At 43.7% G+C, this 20,676-nt stretch overlaps 1 protein-coding gene across 3 annotated transcripts in view; it reads right to left on the bottom strand.

Moving 5' to 3' along the window:
• Positions 1–20,676, bottom strand: part of CEP43 (centrosomal protein 43) — a 67,240-nt gene that overhangs the window by 27,509 nt on the left and 19,055 nt on the right. For all 3 annotated transcript variants that reach the window (XM_029049165.2, XM_029049166.2, XM_029049163.2), the window contains exons 3-6: positions 14,191–14,245; positions 12,161–12,249; positions 4,194–4,331; positions 2,273–2,353 (exon numbers count right to left, since the gene is read on the bottom strand). In XM_029049165.2, coding sequence (XP_028904998.2) covers positions 2,273–2,353; positions 4,194–4,331; positions 12,161–12,249; positions 14,191–14,245 — 363 coding nt within the window. The remainder of the gene's footprint in view (positions 1–2,272; positions 2,354–4,193; positions 4,332–12,160; positions 12,250–14,190; positions 14,246–20,676) is intronic.

Raw genomic sequence — 20,676 nt, forward strand, 5'->3', positions numbered from 1 at the left:
GGGACCCAAGGGACAGGGAAGGGGTTTTTTTTTTTAGGATAAGGGATACATGCGCATGTTTGAAAGCAGTGGGGAAGAAGCTATTGGAAAGTGAATGGTGGAGGTTGGTGGTCAGGGAAGGAAGAAGGAAAGATGACGTGTTTTAATAGGTATGAAGGGATGGGGTCAGAGGAACAGATGAAAGGGGTAGATTTTGAGAGGAGGCAAGAGATCCCACCCCCAACAAACACTGCACTCCCTTAACTCAGTCTCATTCTATCATTCTCATTCTACCCACCCTCAAACCTACAACTCCAAATAAATGAGGCCTATAGGCCTCAATCTAGCATGGGTATTCTCCTCCTTTTTCTTCAACCTCTTTCAAAGACAACTGCTCCTCCCATTTGTCATCACCAAGACCTGGCTTTCATTTGCTGGCAGTCTTCCCTGCCACGCTCTCCCAAGGGAGCTTCTTCTCTCACTCCTCTAAAATTTGTGGGGAGAAGGGAGATGCTGGCCTGTTTTCTGCCCCCTCAATATTCCTTTGGCAACATCTTCCCTGTACCCACTCCATCCCTAACCTTCTCTTCCTCTGAAGCCCACATCATTCACCTCTACCACCGCATTACAAATTCAACTTGCTTTCACTTATGATTGCTCTGAACCCATCTCCAATTTTTGTGAGAATTATCAGAATTTTATCAGAATTATCCACATGCATGTTATTGTCCCTAAGGATTAGGAGAGAAGGAAGATGAGAGAGGTGTCAGAATAACTACCTCTCTCAACTTCCTTCTCTCCTAATCCCTGGGGACATCAACATGCATGCAGAAAATTCTGATGACTATCCTTAAACACCTGCTTTCTCTCACTTAGCTCTGCCAACTCCTTTCTCCACCCCACCCACTATCCACCTTGGACACACAATGAATCTCAGTATCTCCAATTACTGAGAGGGGGAAATAGACATTAATACAATGTCAGCAAAACCAAGTCCTAATAATGTTTCAAGTAGGATGGTGTGATCCACAGAGTCAAAAGCAGCAGAGGGATCAAGAAGGGTCAGGATAGAGTACAATCCTTTGGACTTGGCTATAAGAAGGTCATTTGGAGACCTTGGGGAGAGCTGTCTCAGTGGAGTGAAAGGGTAGAAAAGCAGATTGCAGAGGGTCGAGAAAAGGATTACTGAGGCAGCAGGTGTTATATAAGCCAATCTAGGAGCCTGGATAGGAATGGTCACAGGGAGATGGAGCAACAGTTGGAGGGGGACTAAATAGACGAGAGGGTTTTTTTTTTTTAAATGGGGGGTGTTTATGCATGCTTGAAGGCTGGTGGTCAGGGGGAACATTGGAGAGTGAGAAGTTGACGATGGAAGGGAAGGAGGAGAGGAAATTAAGAACAAGTGATTTTAGGAGTTGAGAAGGGATAGGTAGACAAGAGGAAGATTTAGAGCATAGATAAGTGAACTTATCAGGAGAAAAATGAGGAAACAGTAGAGTGTTGAGGAAATTTTGGGAAGACTTTGGGAAATTCATGATCAATGGCTAATAAATTTCTTCTCATGATTTTCCACCAAAAGGAAAAAAATTTCACCCAGAAGTCAACTCATTACCATTTCTAAAAACCTATAAGACAATTTTTAAAAAAACAACAACAAATACTCAGTGGTGCAATTATTACCTCTATGAATTCAAGTGGCTGAAGGAGAACCGATTTATATGCACAAGTGAACTTCTCAGTGATCTTAATTCTTAATAAATTCTTAAATTTTTATTCAGTTCCACACGTGAGTACTTGTCCAAAATAGAGGTTGGAATTTTAACCAACTGGAAACATCTCAAAATTAAAATTCCATATTCTTAAGCTAAAACAATCATTTGACCTGACCAAGAGGCAAAAAATCTCTACAGGACTAGGATATATAAATCTGACACTACTACAATAAGACCTTAAATAAGAGGCCTTCCCCAACTAAACCCTAACTTTCTCTTCTCCCATTCCCTTCTACATCACCCTTGCACTGGATTTGCACCCTTCATTTACCTGACCCCTGGCCCCAGAGCGCTTATGCGCATATCTGGCATTTAACTTATTTATATTAATGTCTGTATCCCCCTTCAGATTGAATGCTCACTATGGGCAAGGAATGTTTAGTGCAGTGCTCTTAACAGTAAACACTCAATACGACTGATTGATTAACTGATACACGACACACATTTTGGGAGACGATAAGATCTTACCCCAAAATCGTTACGTAATCTTTTGGGGGGGGCGGGATGGGGAAGAAACTTACCTTACTTGGTACTGTAAGTGGACTGGTCTTTCCATCTGGTGATTTTGGTGGAGAATGAAAATCGGTTGGATCCGGTGCTCCCTAAACATGAATTTTCAGTTTACAAGTGTTTGACACATTATTCAAAAAGAGAATATTAACATTAGTCTTCAATACCATTGAAGCATTTAAAAAATTACTTATTTTCATTCTTCTGGTTAACTTCATCTTGTTTTCAACAAAATACTTCCACAGATAAATCCCTAAGACCTGTACAATCTGTAAAACCCTCATAGCTTTTTGGGGTACCTCTCCTCATCCCTTCGGAGCAAGTGGCTGGAGGTGAAGGCAACATGGTTGACTCTACTTCTTGCCTTCTGCCAGCAAAATGGATCCTCAACCCAGGACTCTGTGGGAATAAGCCCTCCACCTTACCACTCCTCGAAGGTAAGTTGCCTCCTATGAGCCCTCTGCAAGCAGCCAGCACCAGAAGAGCCCTATGTAGGCCAGCTAAGCCAGAGGGGATAGGACCTGGCCTGGCCTGGATGAATTACGTAGCAGTGGCTGGATGGAGATTGCTACCACTGCTTTTCTGGTTCGGACTGAGGACCAGCAGTTCTCCCTGTGCTCACACCAGACCTCTGTGATGCCGGCCCATCTTCCCTCCTTGCTCCCCGCCTGGATGCCATGGGGATCCAATGCAGGTCCAGTGCTCCAGGTGAAGACCCAATTCTGGGGTCCCAAATGCACCCATGGCAGCCACAGTTGAAAGGCTACTAGCCCACGGCTAGTAATTCATTCATTCTGTCATTCGATTGTATTTTTGAGCACTTACTGTGTGCAGAGCACTGTACTAAGTACTTGAAAAGTACAATTCGGCAACAGATAGAGACAATCCCTACCCAACCACGGGCTCACAGTCTAGAAGAGGGAAGACAACCAACAAAATAAAACAAGTAGAGAGGCAACAACAGCATCAAAATAAATATAATAGATCTATACACATCATTAATAAAATAAATAGAATAATATGTGTATATATATATACACAAGTGCTCAGGGCGGGGGGAGGGGGCGGAGGTAATGCTGGATGGGGCACATTTACACAACCTATTGGGTCCCCAGTGGGCAGAAGGACCTATCCCATGGGAACCTGGGGCAAGGCGTGCAAAAATCGGTTGCTTTGAAGTTGGTTGTGCCCGGGCAGTGCTGGAATCATGCCCTCTGTTCCTCAGAGAAGTAGCGTGGCTCAGTGGCAAGAGTACGGGCTTGGGAGTCAGAGGTCATGGGTTCTAATGGTGTCTCCGCCACTTGTCAGCTGTGTGACTTTGGGCAAGTCACAACTTCTCTGTGCCTCAGCTACTTTATCTGTAATACGGGGATTAAGACTGTAAGCCCCACGTGGAACAACCTGATTACCTTGTATCTACCCCAGCACTTAGAACAGTGCTTGGCACATAGTAAGTGCTTAACAAATACCATCATTGTTATTATCATTATTACTTTCCCAAAGATGCCTGGGTCAAGGCCAGAAAAGACCCCAAAGCAGCAGCAGAGCAAAAGACACACTAGCGAGTATCCTTTTCTTCCCTTTCCTTCTTCTCTCTCTTTCTCTCTCCTTTTCATCCCACTCCTAACCTCCCTCCCCACTAGATTCCTCCACCCTCAATGTCATAACCCAAATTTACCCCCCCCCACACTTCAAAATGAAATGTGGGCACCCCTGGGACAGAGGCATCTGACTCAACGAGCACAGAGGCTCAAAGAAACACAAGATTATTATTATCCATATTTGTTCAAATCTGCAGCCTGATTTTTTGAGGCCCAAATCTATGGGTTTTAAGGCTAATTTCAGCATGGAGTTTGAGAACTTCATTGCCTCACTTTGTGGTCACAAATATGCCACACAAAAATATCTTGTTGAGAATACAACTTGACTTACTTCCCCATTGGCAGCGCTCTTCTCCTTTCGTTGACACCTTCTGATCACTTCCAACAATAGTGGTCCACCTCCAGTACCTTCCACTTCAACAACTCCTAAATTCTGGGCTAAATCCGCTCGAGCTTCAAGACCATGAAACTGAAATGTCAAGGTACATAACCTAAAATCACTTGATATTTTAAAAGAAAAAACTAAGTGAACTGGTGATTTGACTATTTAGAAGTGGAGCAGTTTTTGTGGTGTCATTTTAAATGGCTAAACACTTCCTTTACCTTGTGAACTTTATTTCCCATATTGCTCCTGCCCCAGTATTCAGTCAGAATCAGATGTCTCTTATGATTTCTTTGCAAAGCTACTTTATTATGAGATATAACATTTCACTTTTTTCATTTCTTTCTTTCACATCCAAACTTGCTAGTAACAAAATTAACTTGTCTAAAATTTACTACTTAGTATTTATTACTTGCTTCTTCTAGTTATTTCCTCTCCTGCTGCCAGAATAGGCAGATTTTGATCTATGGTGAAGTGAAGAAAACTTCAGTTAACGAGTGGCAAGAGAATATGCAGAGGTTGTAGGAGACTCGGAGGAACGTGAAAAGGTATTTCTTGCCAATGCAGTTTCCCAGGGGGCAGATTTCAATACACAGATTAGTAGACATAACAGAAAGTTGTTCTTCTACACAAAGGAGGTCTGTGTCTAAGTGCAAGGACTTTAACTCGGCATTAAATAAAAAGGTTGGAATATGTCACCTTCTTATAATAATAATAATAATAATAATAATAATGTTGGTATTTGTTAAGCGCTTACTACGTGCCGAGCACTGTTCTAAGCGCTGGGGTAGACACAGGGGAATCAGGTTGTCCCACGTGGGGCTCACAGTCTTAATCCCCATTTTACAGACGAGGGAACTGAGGCACAGAGAAGTTAAGTGACTTGCCCACAGTCACACAGCTGACAAGTGGCAGAGCTGGGATTCGAACTCATGAGCCCTGACTCCAAAGCCCGTGCTCTTTCCAATGAGCCATGCTGCTTCTCATATCATTCTTATATCATTAGAACTTCAAAGAAATGAGAGCTCGCTCTGAATCAGTTTAAGTGACACTTGTGAGGAACACCTATCAGCTAAGAGCAAGATTTGCCTGTGTTTGACAACACAAAGATAAGAGTATATTACTAAAAGGGTCCTAGTAGCAAAGGAAAACAAACAAGAAACCGGTGGTAACTGTTCTGGGTTCAAAAGTCCCTTGACCTATGCAGTTCTGCAGACTTGAACTCACCACGGTCAGTATGAGTCCTTGTGTGCTGGGCATTTTCCTAGACATTTGGGAGCATTCGATAAAAGCAGAATTCTCCACTTCTGCCCTTGAAGAGCCATAGAGCACAGCTCCCTTGGGGAAGCAGCATGGCTCAGTGGACAGAGCTTGGGCTTGGGAGTCAGGACCTGGATTCTCATCCTGTGGCTGCCACATGTCTGTTGTATGACCTGGGGCAAGTCACTAAACCTCTCTGGGCCTCAGCTATCTCATCTGTAAAATGGGATTAAGAGTGTGAGCCCTATATGGGACAGGGACTGTGTCCTCCCTGATTAACTTTTATCTACCCCAGTGCTTAGAACAGTGCTTGGCACATAATAAGCACTTAACAAGTACCTTAACTCCCTATTTGCCACACCTAGAGCTCCTTCCCTCATCAAATCTGATAGATCACAGCTTCCTAATATTCCAAGCCCTTTTGAAATCTCACCTCCTAATCCCAGTAGCCCATGACATATAAATGTACCAGCCACCTCAAGCATTTATGTACTTATTTATATCTATCTGCAGGACTCTTGCATATGGTGAATCAATTATTTATTTTGATTAATTGTATACATTTTTATGCTTCTCTCCCTGGTTAAAGTGAAAGCGCCTGGTGGGCAGGGAATGGGTCACTTCTTTGATTTCTATTTCCCAAACTGTACATTGTACAGTGCTCAATAACTACTATTACAGTACATAATGCAGTACTGGGCTCCCAAATCTTCATAATGGGCCTGGAGCACACGGAATTGCCAAGAGGGATCACGTGACACTGAGTAGGGGTTTGGGAGCAGGGGAAGGAGTCCATTCCAGAATGTTCCCTTCCAGGCTAAGTTGGGGCAATTCCAGGGTCTTTTCTCTCTGTTCCTCAGAGAGGTTCAGATGGAAACAGGTTCAACCCCAAGTCCTGGAAGAAACTTTCAGCTCTACAATTCTTTGACCCCATTATTGAAATCTCAGTCCATTGGCTTCAAACAATGGGAATGACCCAGATTTGGTGCATTTTGTGACTGACCTTTTAGCATATTGGACTCAAAGAAGAAAAAAGAACACTCAAAAATAAATATAGGGTCACGTATTTTTCTGATAAATGTGAAGACTTTAATTAGTTGACCATCATTACAGAGCATTTTATTAATATTCTCTTAGTTAATAAGGCAAGCAAGATGTTCTGAATTCATTCAATCTTATTTACTGAGTACTTACTGTGTGCAGAGCACTCTATTAAGCACTTGGGAGCGTACAATATAACAATAAACAAATATTTCCTTCCCACTAATGAGCTTACAGTTCAGAGGGGGAAACAGACACTAATATAAATAAGTAAATTACAGATAGGTATACGAGTGCTGTGGGGCTAGCGGTTAGAGGGGGGAGGGTTATGAATAAAGGGAGCAAGTCAGGGTGATGCAGAAGGAAGTGGCAGAAGAGGAAAGGATGGTTGAGTCAAGGAACTTCTCTTGAAGCAGCATGACCTAGTGAAAAGAGCAGTCAGAGGACCTGGGTTCTAATCCCAGATTTGCTGTCTGCTCTGTGACCTTGTGCAAATCAGTTACCTCTCTGTACTTCAGTTACCTCATCTGTAAAATGGGAATTAAGACTGAGTGTCCTATGTGGGGCAGGGACTGTGCCCAACCTACCACTTAATATGGTGCTTGGCACATATTAAGCACTTAATAAATACTATTAAAAAAAGGAGGAATATCTACAAGAAGCAGCAGAATCAGCATTGAAAACTTTAACCAAGGTGAAATTTCTTGTCTAATTAGTGTATCTGGGAAGGGTTTAGGGGCACACAACATAAGGGTGCAGTTATTTCAACGTTGCTAAGTTACAAGTCAGCATAAAGGGCACTTGTATTTTGTCTAGAGGAAAGAGTATGGACCTGGGTGGGAGTCCTCTGTCTGGACCAGTTTTGGGCAAGTCATTTCTCAAGTCATTTCTCTGTGCCTTAATTTCCTTATATGTAAAATGGGGATTCAATATTTGTTCTCCTTCCCGCTTAGACTGTAAGCCCCATGCGGGAAAGCATCCAACCTGATTAGCTTGTATCCACCCCAAAGCTTAGTGCAGTACTTGGAACATAGTGAGCATTTAAATACCATCATCATCAAAAATGTTATTTCACTTCATGCTGAATTTTCTATCAAAATGGACAACCAATCAAAATAGAAGTAGAACATACTAGTATAAGCTAAAAAAAATTTGTAAGGCAAACTAGACATAGTAATGTAGTGAACCACTGTTATCTCCAAAAACATCAAATAGAGCACACAAGTGGTTTAAGGAATTAAATATTTTCAAATAAAAACAGAATGAATGCAGATATACAAGTATTTGTTAACGGAAAAAATACTCTGGAACCACTATATAAATGTAGCAAAATTATAAAAGAGACCTAGTCATAGTTTCTTTCCATTCCAGACATATAACTCTGGCCCTAAACATATTTCACTCCCAAAATGGAATTTTTTTTTAAATAGCAGTTTGCTGTTTTTTAAAAAATATATACCCTGGATTCTTATTTACAGTAGATAGCGAAACTGTGCTAGTTGGGAGGCACAACTGGCTACTCTGCAAGAGTTGGCATTTTGATCTAATATCAATGTCACCGTTCTAATTTTGGAAAGTTTGAACTATGAGAGGCTCATGTATCTGGGCAACTGTATTTAATTTTCAAAACAGTCTTAGGGGAGAAAAATACAGAGTGATAAATTTAAGAAAAAGATACCTTAATGTGTTATTAGAATGAAAAAAAAGAGTTTTTTGTGATCTAGATAAAGTTTCTGGCTACTGAAAGAATTGCTTTTATGGCACATTCACCCTGAGAATGTGATTCTTCACCTGGGGTGTTGAGGCCCTCTTTGACAACCACATTATTAAGTGCAAAGAGGAAAATTTTACTACAGCAATTGAGTGATAAACAGATTAGAATCTAGAATCTAGGCCACATAGAATCCAATTAATTCTTCCTCAACTGAGGTACCTCTAGAGGGTTGACCGTAATAATAAAACTACATACAAATCTTATAAGACAGTATAAAAAGATACATATATATATTTATATGAAATATAAAAAGTAGCTGGAGTAGCCAAGTACCACTGTGATGTTTCTGAATATTTTAAGATGCTACTTTAAAGTTCATTTAAGAGGCAAGAATCATGAACTGATTATATATTTATTCAGGCAATTTTGTCAATTCTAAAACAGAAGTAGTTTTTGGAAAGAGAATGGTTAGGATGCTAGATGACTTTCAGCAAATTGATTTATTCTCTCAGTTTAAAAATTTTTAAGTCCAACTCTCCACCACTGTTTGAGGTGTCCACTCCATCCCCATTAAAATCCCGGCTCCCTTTCCAACCACGCATTCAAAATGAAAAGTTGGTACCGATGAGTAAGGGCATAAAAATGATCACTTTATCCTAGTTCAAGCATTGGCAATCCCCAACATGCCCAGCATGAAAACCAGAAGGTGGTTTAAAAAGGCCAGTTCCACTGGCCCCCACATTTAGGAAGGGGAGGAGAAATCAGGGAGAGTCACACTGTGGTTCCTTTCCTTGAGCGAAGTGTAGAGACTTGGCCAAGCCAATCGGAAGGAAGAATTGGAGAGGAAGAAGCGTGGGTGGGGTCAGTTGTGTGGGGGACCCTTGACCATCCTGAGGGGAGAGGTGGTGAACCCATGTGATTGGGAGAGCAGAACACAGGAAAAGCTCATGCTATGATGCTGGACAGATACAGGACACAAGGAGGGATCAGAACTGATCCCTACTGTTGAGGGTCCAGTTAGGATTCCAGGGTAGCAAGGTTCCCTGAGTACGAGAAAGACCACTGAAAGACCCCTCATTCAACGAGACTGGAACCTGGGATGTGCAGAGAAAGAGAGAAACGAGAAAGAGAGGGTCCTGGTGGGGAAAAGTGTCAGAGCTGAAGAACGGCAGTTTAAACTGAATTGTTTTCACTGCTACAGAGTTAGGACACCATTAAACATTATTGAGCTCTAAGATTTTGGTGTGTGCCTGTGGAAGGGCTGGAGAAGTTCTGGAGGCTGGGGAGAAGCATATATCTGGGGAGTTGCAGGAAGGCAAGAGAGTGCTTTCTCCCAAGAGCTTTCATTCATCCCTCCATTCATTCAATAGTATTTATTAAGCGATAAACTCTGTACATTGTGTGCAGAGCACTGTACTAAGCACTTGGGAGAGAACAAGACAACAATAAACAGACACATTCCCAGCCTACTGTGGCCAGCCCTGGGATGGGGGAGCTAGGCTAGTCCTCTATGTCCCCAACCCATTCTGGAGACACCTGGTCTTCAGACATGTGGTGACAGAGGTGGGGTGCAAGGACTTGGGGTGCAGAACATCTCCTAGACTGAGTTTCAATATCAGAAGAACTCAAGGGTCTTAAGACCCAGAAGAGGTTGACCAGGGTCCAGGCACTTGCCAAGTGACTTTGGGGAGATTTAGGGCTCAGCACTTAGTAGAGTGCCTGGCAAATAGTGAGCGCTTAACAAATACCATAACAACAACAATCTCCTGTACCACCTCAGGGACACAACCAAACATTCTGCTCAGAATATCAATCTGCAGTTGAGGCTTCAACTCTAAGATCCCACAGCCTCTTCTCTTGCCTCGTGCTTGAGGATCTGCTCCACTATCCCGGGGCTCCCATGACTCTTTCCTAATCACATCTGATTCCGTATGGCTGAATGTATATAGCATGGGCCTGGGTTCTAATCCCAGCTCCACCACTTCTCTCCTGTGTGAGCCTCTCTGTGCCTCAGTTAGCTCAACTATAAAATAGGGATCAGAGCGTGAGCCCCATGTGGGACAGGGACTGTGCCCAACCTGATTAACCTGTATCTACCCCAGCGCTTCAATGTTTGGCACATAATTAGCGCTTAACAAGTACCATAACTATTATTACTTGGGCAGCGTGGGATGCATAGGACTTTGAAGCAGTAGTACTGCAGGATTATTCAGATTAACGTCTGCTTCCCCCTCTCGATTGTAAGCTCCTTATGGACAGGGAATGTGTCTCCTAATACCGTTTTACTGTACTCTCCGAAGTGTTTAGTACATTGCTCTGCACATAGCTAAGCACTCAATAAATATGACTAACTCAAGGGAGATGGTTCAGGTGTCCCAAAATTCTGATGTGTTCAAGCAACAATACCAGCATACAATCCTTAGGACAAAGAATGGCTTGAGCTCCTCTTTTGTTCCCTCAATATGCTGATGACTTAGGTGGGAAGAAAAGCCAAATTCTCTTTCTGGCCTTTGGACTAAGCGGCTGTAGTTTCTCAGATGCTCACGTGAGGTTGGGAAAATTGAGGAGGCACAAAAATGAACCAGCAAGCTAGTTCCCCTAACCATTCCTTTCCCCAAGGAGCTAGGACCCTGAACATTTGTTCAGCTGTTCTAGTGATAATATTAACCTAGTCTAGCTGTAGGATCTGAGCCACGGTTGCCTCCTCAGTCAGACCACATTCATGTTCCCTGCCACTCACTCCCTTTAGTCTCACAAAGAAATTTAAAACAAAAAAAGGTTGCTGATACCTATTCTAATTGGTCAATTTTTCCTCTTGTACCATGGAAGCTCAATTTAAATGCCCTGCAAACTACTGAAAAAAATCAGTCATAATATTAACATCTAATAAACACCCACCAAAAAAAATGGCCTCTATATTTTCAATTATCCGACAACTTCCCCAGAAGACAAAAAGCATGGTTAATCAAAAAATCCCTCTTACTGTTTGGGCATGCTACCCAATCTGCTTTTTGTGTTGCTCGTTTGAGCAGAGGAGTTTCCAAACCAGGCCCAGCCCAATGACTATTAATCAGGCAGTGCTTCCACCAGAGAAGTAGCGTGGTCTAATGGATAGAGCAAGGGCCTGGGAGTGAGAAGGACCTGGGTTCTAAACCCGGCTCCACCACTTGTCTGCTGTGTGACTTTGGACAGGTCAATTCACTTCTCTGTGTTTCAGTGACCTCATCTGCAAAATGGAGATTAAGAAGGTGAGCCCCATGTGGGATATGGACTGTGTCCAACCTGATTATCTTGACCAGCACTTAGAACAGTGCCTGGCACATAGTAAACTCTTAATACCAAAAAAAAGCCAAAAACACCTCCAAACTTCTCTGTGGAGGTCAGAAACGTCTTGGCTTGGGCCTCGGCATGTCTGAGGAGACACATTGAAAGAATGGAAGATGAGAAATTACCAGCCCTTACTACTCAACTCTCAAAAATCCTTCCCCTCGATTGACTGCAGGTCTATTGCCCATGACACACTGCTCAATAAGAAAAGACCACAGGTGCACAGCGTTAGAGAGAAGATTTCCCTCCTTCCTGTTCCAAGAAGGGTGGGGAAAGGGAATGGCAACCAGAACTGGAAAACCACTGACGTTTGCTGGGAGAGTCACCGCTGAACAAGGATGAACATCCTGCTTACTGCCCAGGATTGTCTGCTCAACTTCATGACTTTCATAGCAAAGGCTTTAAACCACTGGCTTCGGTGCATCACTGATCCCTCTCCCAACCACAGCAGGAGCAGCCCCGTTAATCTGAGAAATGGATGAACCGCAAGTGGGTAATCTAAAGAACACTGCATTTAGTTTCCTTCCATTCCTACTGTAGCATTTTAAGAAACTTTTCTAAGCATCATACTTACTGTGTTAGCTTCAGACTGGAAGACAGCCAAGGTAAAGTCAAGATTGAAAAACTGAAGAAATTCTGCAACAAGACTAGCTGCTAGACGACCTGCAAATACAAATGGAAAATAATTGGATGTGTAAAATATAAACAAAAGAAATATAGTATAATATAAAAATATCAGAAATCGCTCCCTATATAGGATTTACATTTATAACCTATGAAAAATTGGAAGTGATAGCTACTTCAAGACCAGAAAGCGATAAAAGGACTTCTTTAATCTAGAAAGTATTTTTTTTTAATGGTATATGTTAAGGGATATGTGCCATGGGCTGTACTAAGGGCTGGGATGGATACAACATAATCATGTTGGATACAGTCCCTGTCCCACACTGGGCTCACAGTCTTAATCCCCATTTTACAGATGAGGTAACTGAGGCACAGAGAGGTTAACTGACTTGCCCAAGGCTACATAACAGACAAGTGACCTCCTTCTTGCCAAATCCAATGGCTCCCACTCCATCCTAGTCCTCCTCCACCTCTCAGCTGCCTTTCACACCATGGACCATCCCCCTTCTCCTCAATAAGTTATCCAACCTTGGCTTCACTGACTATGTTCTCTCCTGGTTCTCCTCATCTCCCTGGCCATTCATTCTCAGTCTCCTTTGCAGCCTCCTCCCAAATCCCCCGCCATCACTTAAACCTCGAGGTTCAGTTATTGGTCCCTTTCTATTCTCCATCTACTCTCACTCCTTCGGAGAACTCATTTGCTCCCACAGCTTCAACTATCATCTCTATGATGATGATACCCAAATCTCTATCTCTTCCTCTGTTCTCTCTCTCTCACTCCAGGCTCAAATCTCCTCCTGCCTTCAGGACAACTCTACTTGGATGTCTTCCCATCACCTAAAGCTTAACCTGTCCAAAACAGAACTCCTTATCCTCCCCAACCCGTCCCCTCCCGAACTTTCCCATTACTGAAGACGGCACAACCATCCTTCACATCTCACAAGGCTTAATGTCATCCTTGACTCCGCTCTCTCATTTACCTCACATATCCAATCTGTCACCATACCCCGTCAGCCCCACCTTCATAAAAATCGCCGAGATCTGTCCTTTCCTCTCCATCCAAACCACTACCACATTAGTACAGTCACTCATCCTATCCCGACTGGATTACTGCATCAGCGTCCTTTCTGACCACCCAACCTCCTGCTTCTCCCCACTTCAGCCCATACTTCATTCTGCTGCCCGGATTATCTTTCTATGGAAACGTAACCCCCTCCTCAAAAATCTCCTGTGGTTGCCTATCAACTTCCATATCCAACAAAAACTCCTCACTATTATTGGCTTTAAAGCTCTCCATCACCTTGCCCCTTCTTACCTCATCTCCCTTCTCTCCTTCCACATCCCAGCCCGCACGCTCCACTCCTCTAGTGCTAATCTCCTCACTGTGCCTCGATCTCAACTGTCCCGCTGCGAACTCCTGGCCCACGTCCTACCTCTGGCCTGGAACACCCCCCTCCTCAAGTCCGCCAAACAATCACTCTTCCCCCCTTCAAAGCCCCACTGAAGGCGTGCCTCCTCCAAGAGGCCATCTCAGACTAAGCCCCCCTTTTCATCAGCTCCCCCTCCTTTCCATGTCACCTCGACTTGCTCCCTTTACTCCCCGCCCCCCCCAGCCCACAGCACTTATGTATATATTTATATACCTACCATTCTGTTTATTTATATTGATATTTGTTTACTTTACTCGTTTTGATATCTGTCTCCCCTGCTCCAGACTGTAAACCCGTTGTGTGCAGGGATTGTCTCTCTTTATTGTGGTATTGCACTTTCCAAGCTCTTTAAGTGCTCAATAAATACAAACGAATGAAGTGGCAGAGCTGGGATTAGAACTCAGGTCCTTCTGACTCCCAGGCCCATGCTCTATCCATTAGGCCATGCTGCTTCTCATGGATTATTTCAACTCCTGATTTCTTTCAACACTTAAATCCTAGACAAAGTAGAATTCAAGTAAAAGATAAAGAAGCTGGAAATAAACCTTACCATCTTTTGTACTTAGAAACTTTGTCAAGCTTTCATTGACCAGAGGTGCTTTGTTCTGTCGAAAGGCGGAAACAAAAATGGAAAATCATGAATAATCCAAGGATTACGTTCCAAAAACAATGTGCCAATTAATATTAAAGTGACTACCTATAAAAAAGAACTTTTATATTAAAATACATAAACATTAAAATAGCACATCATCTTTTCAGCAACAGTAACAACATTAGGATTTCCAGCAATTGAAAATTTCCTCGAATTTCCAACCACTAAAGAGCTTCTCCAGGTTGCTGAAATGTAAATCACCTACAGGTAATAGCATGAATGGATGTGGCCACACACTGTACCCACAACCTAAACGACTGTCTTACAATGTGTGCTCTTGGATTCAGGGGCACCAGGAGAGGGGGTGTGGCTGACTCGGTGCCAGCCATCATCACTAATGAAAAAGAAGCTGGTCAGTCAGTTGTATTTAATAAGTGCTTGCTGTGTGCGGAACACTGGACTAAGTGCTTGGGAGAGGACAGTATAACTACAAACTGACACATTCCCTGCCCACTACGAGCTTCCAGTCCAAGTACAAATCCTACTGATGGTCGGAAGTCTGTTGTTCATCCCCTCTCTCCTCCGTGAGCCCCGTGAGGGCCAGGGATCATGTCTGATTTTCACCTGTGAATTTTTTCCCAGCATGGTGACCACTTGATACCCTTACTATGACTATACTGACAGGCACTGAACGTGCCACCAAAACACTACTGACAAATGAAGATGGTTCCAGGCTCATCATATCGTGATTGATGCTGTGATGTTCTTCCCAACATCAATCAATCAACAGTATTTGTGGAGTGCTAACTGTGTGCAAAGGACTAGACTGTAAGCCCAGTATGGGCAGGGAATTGTCTCTCTTTATTGTTGAATTGTACTTTCCAAGCGCTTAGTACAGAGCTCTGCAAACAGTAAGCTCTTAATAAATTTGAATGAATGAATGACTGAATTAAGCACCCGGACGAACATAATAGAATTAGTAGACATGATCCCTACCTTCAAGGACCTTATAAACCATGAGTGTGACGATGAGGCCTTTCAAAATATAGAAAACATTCCAGCATGCAAAGAAAAGACACAGGATCCAACCTTTGAGGAAATCACAGTAGCAGTCAGAGCGACGAAAAATGGCAAAGCCCCTGGACCCCCAGAGATGTGAAAGGGAAATCCTGCTTAAACACTTTCACTAGCTCTTCCTCAACACAAAAAACACTGGGGAAAGGCCACAGAATTCCCAAGATGCCTTGATTGGCATTATTTTCAGGAAGAAAGGCAACAGTTTCTACTGTGGCTATTTTCTCGACATTTTCTAGACTGTAAGCTCACTGTGGGCAGAGAACGTGCCTGCCAACTCTCTTGTTTTGTACTCTCACACACACTTAGTACAGTACTCTGCAAATGGTTCGCGCTCGATAAATATCACCGATGGTGACAATTTTATTACTCTTCGTGGTTGGCAGCATCCTGCTTAGAGTTACCTCTGAATCAACTAGGGAAGAGTATCCTCAAATAAAGGTCGCTGAACTATTCGATGTAGTTTCAGATCACAAGATGGCACAAGGGACACTTTCACTGCAGTACGTCAGACGTAGGAATACTGCAGGGACAATATCTCTACATGGCTTTCATAAACCTTAGAAAAGTATTTATCCCCACCACTAATCAAGCCATCAATCATATTTCCTGAATGCTTACTGGGTGCAGAGCACTAGGCTAAACACAATATAAGAGTCGGTAGTCACATTCCCTGTCCACAGTCTAGAGTCCAGTAGATCTGGACTCTGGAAATTAATTGGCAGATTTGGCTGCCCTGAAATGTGCATGAGGATTTTAAGATTCCTTCATCACGATACGGTCAGCCAAGATATATCTGGGGGTACTCTGTCCAATTGTGGGCCTGGTCCCCTATAATGTATCTGATGCAGTTCTGCTGGAAGATGAAACAAGACACCGGGATGCATGCGCCAAACTATGCTTCTGCTCCTCTGGGAAACCCCTCCAGCAGATGGCAGAAATCACCCAAAGTCCTAGAGAATCATTCAAGTATTCCTGCATATAAATGGCTGTGCCCAAGAGGATACCACACCCAAAATATGCAGATGATTGTAAACCACTTTTCCGAAATAGCCAGGGCTAGTCTGATAGGTCTAAAGAATGATGAATCAATCTCCACAAAGGGCAGATTGAAATCTATATTGGCAACACAGAGCTAGAAACCGTCAAGAGAACTGTTATCTAGGCAGTGCAATAACTGAAGATGCAACTATAGGCTGAGGAAGCAGAAAAGACCGGTATATCCTTTGGGGGACCATCAAACAATGTGGCAGAAGTATCAGGTTCCAGACACAAAGGTCCAGAGACCAATCTTGGCAACGGCTTCTCACGGACATCGCACCCGAATCCTTGAACGGTTCCATTTGTGTCACTTATGACGTACATTCACTAGTAGATCTACATCTCCGCCCCGTCCTCTCCCCCTCCCTTCAGGCTCGCATCTCCTCCTGCCTCCAGGACGTCTCCACCTGGATGTCGGCCCGCCACCTAAAACTCAACATGAGCAAGACTGAGCTCCTCATCTTCCCTCCCAAACCCGGTCCTCTCCCAGACTTCTCTATCACCGTGGATGGCACGACCATCCTTCCCGTCTCTCAGGCCCGCAATCTCGGTGTCATCCTTGACTCGTCCCTCTCGTTCACCCCACACATCCTATCCGTTACCAAGACCTGCCGGTTTCACCTCTACAATATCGCCAAGATCCGCCCTTTCCTCTCCACCCAAACGGCTACCTTACTATTACGGGCTCTCGTTATATACCGGCTAGACTACTGTGTCAGCCTTCTCTCTGACCTCCCTTCCTCCTCTCTCGCCCCGCTCCGGTCTATTCTTCACTCCGCCGCCCGGCTCATCTTCCCGCAGAAACGATCTGGGCATGTCACTCCCCTTCTTAAACAACTCCAGTGGTTGCCTATCAACCTCCGCTCCAAACAAAAACTCCTCACTCTAGGCTTCAAGACTCTCCATCACCTTGTCCCTTCCTACCTCTCCTCCCTTCTCTCTTTCTACCACCCACCCCGCACGCTCCGCTCCTCTGCCGCCCACCTCCTCACCGTCCCTCGGTCTCGCCTATCCCGCTGTCGACCCCTGGGTCACGTCCTCCCGCGGTCCCGGAACGCCCTCCCTCCTCACCTCCGCCAAACTGATTCTCTTTCCCTCTTCAAAACCCTACTTAAAAATCACCTCCTCCAAGAGGCGTTCCCAGACTGAGCTCCTCTTCCCCCTCTACTCCCTCTGCCATCCCCCCTTTACCTCTCCGCAGCTAAAGCCTCATTTTCCCCTTTTCCCTCTGCTCCTCCACCTCTCCCTTCCCATCCCCACAGCACTGTACTCGTCCGCTCAACTGTATATATTTTCGTTACCCTATTTATTTTGTTAATGAATTGTACATCGCCTTGATTCTATTTAGTCGCCATTGTTTTTACGAGATGTTCTTCCCCTTGACGCTGTTTATTGCCATTGTTCTCGTCTGTCCGTCTCCCCCGATTAGACTGTAAGCCCGTCAAACGGCAGGGACTGTCTCTATCTGTTGCCGACTTGTTCATCCCAAGCGCTTAGTACAGTGCTCTGCACATAGTAAGCGCTCAATAAATACTATTGAATGAATGAATAGTAGATGGTAAGCCATGATCACAAACAATGGATTCCTAAAAAAATCAGTCTTCTGGTCTGGAACCTCTGCTTATTTTAGCAAACGTGAACAGAATGTAAAGTGTGAGGAAGACAGACAAATAGCTGCTAAATGTTGAGTTAAAGTTAGCAACCAAATGCAAGGAAAGAGGAAATATATTACAGATTAAGATGGCCTTTAAGACAGCATCTCAGACAATGCTATATCTTGGCTAAAAACTGTCAATCAATAGCTATGCGTAGACCAACTTGGATTACTGTGATTAAAAAAGGAAATTTTAGAGCAGAAGCTTTAAAGAATCGTGAGCCAAAAAGGCAAAAATGAAAGTCACCAGGTGCTTTGAACAGCAACATGACAGTACAAGGGACAGTCTTTGCGGGGGCACAATCTGGCCTAAACTGTGACTTTTTCCATCACACAGTCTCCCATAGGTGAATTTAATAATAATAATAATAATAATGTTGGTATTTGTTAAGCGCTTACTATGTGCCGAGCACTGTTCTAAGCGCTGGGGTAGACATAGGGGAATCAGGTTGTCCCACGTGGGGCTCACAGTTTTCATCCCCATTTTACAGATGAGGGAACTGAGGCACAGAGAAGTTAAGTGACTTGCCCACAGTCACACAGCCGACAAGTGGCAGAGCTGGGATTCGAACTCATGAGCCCTGACTCCAAAGCCCGTGCTCTTTCCACTGAGCCACGCTGCTTCTCCTGTGTTTACTGACTGTGGTGTCTTTTTCTGGTACAAAGGTGTGTCTGTCTGTCTCTTCCCCTTTTCCCTTTGCTCCCTTTGCCCCTTCTCTGCTCCCCCTCCGCCCTCTGCTCCCTCCCCCTTCCCCCACTTCACCTCTTCTCAGCTAAACCCCTTTCCCTCTGCTTCTCCCCCTTCCCTTCCCCTCCCCTCAGCACTGTGCTCATTTGTATATATTTTTATTACCCTATTTATTTTGTTGACGTACACCTCATTCTTGATTCTATTTACTGTGATTATGTTGTCTTGTTTTTGTCCGTCTGTCTCCCCCGATTAGACTCTGAGCCCATCACTGGGCAGGGATTGTCTCCATCTGTTGCCAAATTGTATATTCCAAATGCTTAGTACAGTGCTCTGCACATAGTAAGCGCTCAATAAATACTATTGAATGAATGAATGACTCTCCTCCCCCCATATATATATTAATCTACGATGATCTATAAATTGCACTCAAAATATTGTATGTAGGACAACCAAGTTCCAAGAACAGTTTGATTTCTCAAGAAACAAATTTCAAAACATAATATTTAAGTATTACCTTTTTTCCAGTTATAGCCGTTCATATATATTTTGATGAACTAAAGTTACAATTTATAAATGGCACTAAAAATATTCTATCTGGGGACTACCAAGATTGAGAATGGCTTGGTTTCTCAAGGAAAAAAATTCAGAACATATTATTTCTTACTGTTTCTACTGAGGGATGACATGGTTAATGCTGAGCTGCTCCTGATTGGGGGAGGCCTCCTTTCTACAGGAAGCAGCTCAAGGTAATGATAGGATTATGCATATAGAGCAGAGGAGGCCTCAAGGCGTTATTGAGAGATCGGCTGGCAATTGGAAATTGACAAGGAACGCTGCCGGGATGTAGGTGTAGCTGGCCATCTGGGAGCTGATCAGCGTCGTTGCCAAAATGACCGGATATGCGCCGAGGCAAAGATGACAATCTTTACGTAGTGAGAGACTCGTCTGGTCACGCCAAGCGTGCGAAACACACAACCGCAATTAAGCTACACAGTGGGCAGTGTGGACGGAGAAGGAAGTGACTGACCGTGGTTCCGCCTCTGGGCGGCATTCACATGAACCGTAAGGGACAGGCCTTGTTCTCTTGCTCTCTCTTTGTGCTGGAGTCTGAGGTCTCTTGGTCACTGGGTCTTCGGCAGAGAGGGTCGTTCTGCCAGGAGACAAGGATCTGGGGGGGTACGCAGCCAAAAATCCCAGCTCCATTCATATAACAGTTATCACTTGCCATCAGGTAACTTACAGCAGTTACCGGCCAGTACTGTTGACTCCACCGGCAATGCTTCTGCATAAGGGCTGTAGAGGGAAGGAATCGCTTGGGGGCCTAGCTGACGGTTTCAGATACCCTTAGAAAAACGATCACTTTTTTGTCTATCAAACTCAGATGTTGAAAAACCATTATAATACTCATCCCAAGAAATGAATTTGAAAAATAATTATCCTTCCAAGAAAAGCATACCTAGCAATCGATCTATATATAAAAAAGCAAAACTACTGAAGGGTTTCAGTTCTTTCAATTTTCTTGAAGAGTTGATATTTAGAAATGAAAACACTCAGAGAGATTGCTATGTTTTCTACTGCTTGGACATTGTCCCTTTAGAAAATAAAAATAAAATATTCAATAAACAACAACAAAAAAACCCAAGTGTACTTAGAATGAAATGCGATAGAGTGAACTTTCTGGAAAAGAACTAAATTCTTCCCAAATATTTCCATTTTTATACCTTTAAAACTCACTCCATATCACTCTACCTGGGTCACCAAGATACCACAAATGAATATTTATTGACTTCTGGCCTGGGTCAGGCCCGGTCCACGGAGGCTAAGGCTAGGGGATCCAGCTTGACAAAACCAAGCCCAGGTGAATCACAGTGAAGATTTGAAGACTGAAGATATTACACAGAAGACGCAGCAATGCGACAGTGAGGAACCACCTTGCACCGATAGCACTTCATACAAGTACAGCTATACTCAACCGACCTTCTGG

This window comes from Ornithorhynchus anatinus, chromosome 21, assembly GCF_004115215.2.
Source record: "Ornithorhynchus anatinus isolate Pmale09 chromosome 21, mOrnAna1.pri.v4, whole genome shotgun sequence".
NCBI classification, from domain to species: domain Eukaryota; kingdom Metazoa; phylum Chordata; class Mammalia; order Monotremata; family Ornithorhynchidae; genus Ornithorhynchus; species Ornithorhynchus anatinus.